At 46.9% G+C, this 7,623-nt stretch overlaps 1 protein-coding gene across 4 annotated transcripts in view; it reads left to right on the forward strand.

Moving 5' to 3' along the window:
* The window catches only part of MICAL2 (microtubule associated monooxygenase, calponin and LIM domain containing 2), a 186,283-nt gene that overhangs the window by 65,349 nt on the left and 113,311 nt on the right, over positions 1–7,623 (forward strand). For all 4 annotated transcript variants that reach the window (XM_011971494.1, XM_011971495.1, XM_011971496.1 and 1 more), the window contains one exon: positions 1,235–1,575. In XM_011971494.1, coding sequence (XP_011826884.1) covers positions 1,312–1,575 — 264 coding nt within the window. In that variant the 5' untranslated portion in view covers positions 1,235–1,311. The remainder of the gene's footprint in view (positions 1–1,234; positions 1,576–7,623) is intronic.

The following is a 7,623-nucleotide window of genomic DNA, read 5'->3' on the forward strand; positions in this document are numbered from 1 at the left end:
CTCTTGCTAATGCACCAAAAATTGTTGCCGAGTGACTAAGTAAGAGATTAAGGAGGAAGATAAACACCATTCTCTGCTTTTGGTATTATAAAACCATCCCACTGTTCGAACTTGTCCACGATAAACACTGCCCCTCTGGGGAGCGCAGAGCTGCCGTGAGGCCTGTGCTCTGTGTGTTGCTGACCTCCCCTTACAGGCCTCATCGGCAGAGCTCGGTCTGCTGTGTCCTCTTGCTCAGAGACCCCTCCAGCCCTCCTGACAGCTGGGTCAGCCCCAGCTCCTCCACATTTGTCTCCTTGCGCCAGCTTTGGATTCTGGAAAAACAGCTAGTGCTTTGGAAAATCAGCTCTACTTTATTTTTGTTCCTTTGAAACTTAAGTGACTTTTCTAAGAAAAGTCTGAGGTTAGAATGGTGCAGAAAGGACCATGGCCAAAGCCCAGGCAAGCTATTTTTGGGATGTGAATGAGCACCCATCGCATTTTTCCCTTCCATCAGCCGAAGCACTTGTTCCAAATAGTTCACAGCCTGGACTTACAAAGCACAGGCCCCCTTTGCACAGGCGGAGGAGGTCCACGTGTCTCTGTCTGTCTGTGAGTCTGACTGAGGTAGATGGTATGCTCCCAGCCGATACCAGGAGCAGAAGTTTTCGGAAGAGATGGTCATGTGTGTAGTGGAAAGCCCTGCCCTCTGGTAACTAATGAAGAAAGACTTTAAAGCTGGGTGTCTAAGGAGAGGTGGGCAGTCATGAAATCTAGAGAGATGTTCTTTGGAGTTTTTTCTGTCTGTGCATTAGTGAATTGTGGCTGGGTTATATTCACATCAGCCAGCCAACTTGCAGTACCAAGAATGATAGACTTTCAATGGTGCTATATCTAGTGTACTTTTCTGGGAGTTTTTCCCTTTTCCTAGCCACTGTTTGCAGAACCACTTGACTCAGAGCAAGATTGACCAGGTACTATTGGCATTAGCCAGGGCATAGCCTTGTGCAGTGTGTGGTACTTTTCAGCCAGCGAGAGGAGCAGCGTATAGGGGAGAGATTATCTGCAATGCCACATTGACAGGCCAAAAGGCACAATTCTATATCTTTTATAAATGTTTGTTTAGTATTGAACACTAAATAGTATGATTAATATTTGAATGTCTTAAAGAAATTGTATTTTTACTTCTCAGCACCCATCCCCTCCCCTACCCTCATTGTCCAAAGCTGACCTCTGCCTCCTCCTACTGTCGCAGGTGTGACGTTTCTCCAGATACTTCATGCTGTTCGCCTGTGTCCTTGCCACACCACTGCCACACACGACTCCTGAACCATGGGGGAAAACGAGGATGAGAAGCAGGCCCAGGCGGGGCAGGTTTTTGAGAACTTTGTCCAGGCATCCACGTGCAAAGGTACCCTCCAGGCCTTCAACATCCTTACACGACACCTGGACCTAGACCCTCTGGACCATAGAAATTTTTATTCCAAGCTCAAGTCCAAGGTGACCACCTGGAAAGCCAAAGCCCTGTGGTACAAATTGGATAAGCGTGGTTCCCACAAAGAGTATAAGCGAGGGAAGTCGTGCATGAACACCAAGGTAAGGAGAAACCCTCCTAGTCTTACCTTTGCAGGGCATGTGGGTTGACATTTAGGAGGTTAGGAAGCTGTTGCCATTTTGGCACTCTAAGGTTCTTGGGTGTGGGTGTGATGTTGCATTGTTTTCCTCTGGTAAAGGTTTCCTTTGTCTCGAAGCATCAGCTTTTCCTGGCTGGGAGGTTCCCTCCACTTGTGCTGTCTCCAAGGGAGGGAAGCCAGAGGCAAAGTTGAGGGAGAAAAGCCAATGCTTGATATTACCCCCACTTCTATTATTCCTGCTGCCACTACTACCACTTCTAGTAGCTGCTATTTATTGAGCAGCTTCTAGGTACAAGGTACTTTATGGCCATGATTTCCATGAACAGCTGCAGTAGTCCTTCAGGCCATTTTAGAGATGGGGAAATTGAGAAGTCAGTTGTGCCCAAGGTCACACAACTAGAGGACAATCTTGGTCCGTCTGATTCTAGGGCCTAAGTCCTAAATCTCAGGGAGAGGCATAGTTAGAGAGTTGTGTTCCCCTGCGTGTGGACATTTTAGAAAGATCCCCTGGTTTTGAATTAATTGGCTAAGAAATAGGTCTGGGTCTTCCTCCCTGTCTCTTTCTCTTCTACCCGATACCCCTGCATTCTCCACCTGCCCACTCCCTTCCTCAGGATGCATTTCTTTACCTAGGACCGCACTCATAGTTAAGCCTACACTAACCGATTGCATCCCCCATCATTTGGCCATAGACAGCATCGGCGAACATAGGCTCACTATCACAACCTTTCTCTGACATTTGTGAAATGCCCACCACCAGATGGGCAGCTGAGAGTGCAGGCTTCTCAGCTGACTTCCCTGGTGGCCGTTGGGGGCTCTCAGCCCTGAGCACTGGTTCAGGCTGTGTGTTTAGGTTAAAATCAAATGTGCTGTATTTAGACCTCACAGGAGGTAGCTCAGCTAGAACCCTAGGAATTCCAGTTGGTGCCAATCCCAGGACAAGAGGATTGAACTCTCCATGGCAATCGGGACTGTTGTGTTTTTGTTTTGGTGATGAGAAGCTGTTGAGTCCACCATGGGATATGCTGCTTTCCACTGCCCCAGGGGAGACAGCTGCCAAGCTCCTGTGAGCCTGGGGCACACTGACACTGCGGGACATAGGAAGAGCATTCCATCAGGTTGAAACAGACCAGTCGCCTCAGCCCAGAGCAGGCTAGCCATCCAGGCAGTACCTGCCCATAACCTGCCACGCTCCAGCTAGGCAGAAGAGATGGGGGAGGTAGGGAAAAGGAAGGGGGAGGAGAAGGTGAGACCAGTGTCCTGGGTGCTGCTCCTGCCCAGTGCCTCCCTTCCTCGTTGTTGTGGCTTCATAGTTCAGAGTTCACTGGGTGGCTTTTCAGATTTAAAGGAGGGGAAGCTTTTAGCTTCCAAAGCGTCACCCCTCTTAGTAATTGTGTATGGTGGCTTCTTTTTTTTAAAAGTCCCATAAAAGTCAGGTGGCCCAGTTGCACTATATTCTCTCACAGAGGGTTTTCCGAGCTCTGGTTTTATTAGGGAATACTGTTGCCCCATACGCCCAACATGCTGTGGCTGCTGAGGGACCCTCTTGGTGATCTGAAGACAGATTGTCACAGGGAGTCAGTGAGTAGAGGGATGGAATGGAGGGCTGACCACCAAGAGGAGACCCTTCTTCCAAAACGTACTAGCCAGTTACCTAGCCAGTGTGGCCAGCCTCTATTTTACAAGCTTTGGTAGCTTGAAATAGAACAGTCATCACATCTTGTGGTTGGCAGGTCACCACTGGCTTCTGAGATACAAAGGGAAAGAAAGCACCTTTTGTTAGGGATGCTGGGTAAGGTGCCTCTTGCCCAGGAATTTTTATACCTTTCTTGTGAGGAGGAACAAGGACATTTTTCACATGTGAGATAACCCATCTCATAAAAACCGCCTGAATGCTGAGGAGTGGAAGATACATTTGAGAATGATTGTAAGTATGAACTGTGACTGTGTTAGGCTACTTGAGCTGTGCTTTTCAGAAACCCAGCTCAAAATTACCACAAAGAACGGAGAATCATTGACTCATATTAACAGGAAGGTCCAGACACTTTAAGTTGGGGCCTTAACTTGGATGCTTGGATGCTTTGCTCTCTTTTGGCTCCATGCTTCCCTCCGGCAAACACATTTTTCTCCATGTTTGAAGCCTCTCCTTCACATCTTTATAGCTCCATTCCAAAAGGCTAGAATCTGTCTCTTCCAGGTCAATATTGAAAAAAAAAAAAAACCATTGAGAAGGATTCTGATTGGCCCACCTCTGGATTTATTATGGCCAAAGCCAGGGGAACTGGTTACTGTGATTGGCAGCCCTTTCAAGCATCACATAATCGACATGAGGGAGGAGCAGGTCCCCAAGGATGTGGGAGTGTGAGACAGATAAACAACAGGTGTCCTTGACTGGGTGTGGTGGCTCACGCCTGTAATCCCAGCACTTCAGGAGGCCAAGGCAGGTGGATCACTTGAGGTCAGGAGTTCGAGATCAGCCTGGCCAACATGGTGAAACCCCATCTCTACTAAAAATACAAAGGTGTGGTGGCGGGTGCCTGTAGTCCCAGCTACTCAGGAGGCTGAGACAGGAGAATCACTTGAACCCAGAAGGCAGAGGTTGCAGTGAGCTGAGATCACACCATTGCACTCCAGCCTGGGTGACAGAGCGAGACTCCATCTCAAAAAAAAAAAAAAAAAGAAAGAAAGGAAGGAAAGAAGGAAGGAAGGAAAAAAAATCACACAAAAAATGGGTGTCCTCTACAGCGACTATTGATTTGTATTCTGGCCATGATATAGGCTCCTTGCATATCACATTCATGTGTGGGTGTTTAATGGCCAGCTCCATGAGGCCGGTGCTTATACTCCTTGTTGTGAGTCAAAACACAGAACAGGGGTCCTCACCTCTTCCAACATGAACAGACACTGTCTTGCTCACATACCATGTTCATGCATCCTTTGGTGTATGGTTTATGCTGAGCATTAGTCAAGGAAGAAATGCTGGGCGTTTGCATACATGTGGCTGATCATCAGTGCTAAGCCAGATGACACAGGTTTGTCAGGTACCAGTCATAAAGCCAAGCTCCCGGTTAGCCATAGGCAGAGCAGGAATAAACGTAATTCAGCCAGAACCCTGACCTTTGTGCTGATGTGGATGCAGCTCAGCACCACCTGGAGTGGGTCTAGGCTTAAGCATTTCGCAAGCATGTATCAGCCCCTGCCATATGCTGAGCACCATGCTCCTGCCTCCGTGCCACCCGTGAGTGTGTGTGTGTATACACACGTGCGTGTCACAGCAGTGAGAGACTGGGGAAGAGGGAAGGGCTCTAGTGGAGGTGCCAGGGGACAAGGAGAGTGGCCTGAAAGTTCTCTAGAGCAATGGATCAGGTGCTAGTTACAAAATCTCACTTGGGATTATTGTTTATTATTGATTTATGAGGGTTTTATTGGCACTGAATATTAATAATTCTTTCCCTCGGCATGACTATGTTTGGATATGAATGAGGATGAACTGAGGATCAAGCCAAATGAACTCTTTCAGGATTGATACTGACTCTGTATTAGGGTCACACCGGACTCAAATGTCACACCCGACTGAGTAGTGTTCCCGAGGAAAACAACCCAAAAGAACCTGCAATATGTAATTTGGTGTGGGAAATGCTGTAATCACAAAATTCTGGACTCTGGTTATTTTGATATATAAATCTTTAATGCTAGAAGGAACTTAAGCAGATGTTAGGTGCAAGCTCTGCATTGAACAGGCCACAAACCAGGGTCCAGAAAGCTGAAGATAGTGGCATTACTGGGATTTGAACTCTATTTACTGGTTTGCTCTTATATTCTTTTATTTGCTCATTAGCAGGTGTTTCCAGTGCCGTACACCTTACCAGGCATTTGACAGAGAGGATAGTTTGAAAGATGAATAAGATGTGGTTCTGACTTGAGCTTTCTGTAAAGACAGATATGTAATTATTTCTGTATTTACTTATTAATCATTCATCAGGTGAATAGTTATTGAGCAACTACTATGTGCCAGGCATTTGTCTAAGTATCTAATAGCTCTGTGGCCTTGGGCAAGTTACTTAATATCTCTGGTCCTTAGTAGCATTCTCTGTAAAATGAGGATAATAAGAGTAGCTACTTCATGGAGTTACCATGAGGGTTAAATAAGGTAACCTTTGTAAAGTGTAGAAGGCTGTCCAGCATTCTGATAAGTGATCAGTAAACATTTAGCCCTTATTATCATTAATATCTTAAGAGCTAAGAGAGAGGTCTGTACATTGGTCTGCAGGAGTATAGAAAAGCAAATGACTGATTGTGACGGGGGTAGTCTGGGAATGCTTCCTGGAAGAGGAGGTTTGATGTGGGACTTGGCAAATGAGTAGGAGTTTGCCGTGTAGAACTGAGGAAACAGCTAGAGGGAGTGCATGTATTCTAGGGAGAGTGTGTTGCTCTGTAATGGGAAAGGAGGAGTGTATGGGGTTTGGGGGAAGGGTGAAAGCCGGAGAGTACAGAGTGGATGGATGGTAGGAAAGGCTGGAGGAAAACACTTCCTGGTCCAGGCTGTGAACAGAAGGTCTCGTACTCAAACAGAGGACCTGGGAAACTATTAACAATGAGCCTCTGATTCCCAGTCCTGTCCAGGGTTCTTTCCACCGCTCCTCACAGGATTGCTCAGTAGTCACAGGTACCATTACAGACCAGAGGGTATTTGTACATTGTTGCCATAAAAACTCCCAGGAAATGACTCATGGACTCTTGTCACCAGCAGGAATCGGGCCAGCCTATGTAATGAACACTCTTGCGTTATCTTTTTGGAAGAATGTGACTATTTTATGAGTATCCAACAGGGTCACCACACACCTTTTGCTCCTGGGCCCCTCCCCTGTGTGTAGCCCAGGCCCCGGTTTGTGCTCGAGGGTCAGACGGTCCTATGGTCCCCAGCTTCCTCCACAGATCGTGCAGGGAGGCAGCGGAGCAGGGTGCGAGGCTGTTAGGGGTAGAAGGGGTGACACCGGGAGCAAAGACTGCTACCCCTCGGCCTGGATAAACCTGTCTGACATTCCCAACCTCTGAAGTCATCCGTCATGGCTGCACTGGCTCAGACTCTTCAAGGGCCACTTTGCCTGATACGGGCAGTTCCAGTCATAACCGATAAAGCAGAAGATGGCCTCTGGGGTGTGAAACTGCGCAAGCTGAAGAAAAAGCTTAGATGAACTCTGGATTTATCTGCTTACCTGACAGTAAACTGCCGGCCCTGCAACAATGAACACGTTTCTGAGCCTGGATTGCCAGTCGGGTTGTACCAATGGCTGCATTTGTTACCACAGCTGCACATGGAGTGTGTGGGGTTTGCATGAGTGTGTGCGTTGGGCATTATATGTGAGCTTGAGTAAATCCAATTCACAGCAATGTTGTATGGAGAAGGAAAAAACTTTCCTTTTTAGCTGTCTTCATAGAAAGTGGTTAATCCGGGTTTACTGAGTTCACTTTGTAAATGTATTTCTAAATAAAGAATTTTTTGTCTTTTTATGAAAAAACTAGGCCAGGTGGGATGGCTCACGCCTGTAACCCCAGCACTTTGGGAGGCTAAGATGGGAGGAACGCTCAAGGCCAGGAGTTCGAAACCAAATTGGGCGACACAGTGAGACCTGGTCTCTACAGCAAATACACACACATACACCCTTTGCACACATACACCACACACGCATGCACTTAGTCACACATATACACATATACACACCACACACACATATATACACAAATACACACATATACATCACACACACATACACACACGCCACACACCATACACACACATACCACACACACATACACACATATATACAAATTCACACATGTATACACAAATACACACATACACACACATACTACACACACCACAAACCATACACACATACACACATAACCCCACACACACCATACACACATACACACACCACACACATACATACACATGCACTTATACACACATATACATACATACATACCACACACCCACCACACACAC

The sequence above is a fragment of the Mandrillus leucophaeus genome, unplaced genomic scaffold, assembly GCF_000951045.1.
Source record: "Mandrillus leucophaeus isolate KB7577 unplaced genomic scaffold, Mleu.le_1.0 Scaffold1228, whole genome shotgun sequence".
Lineage (NCBI taxonomy): Eukaryota > Metazoa > Chordata > Mammalia > Primates > Cercopithecidae > Mandrillus > Mandrillus leucophaeus.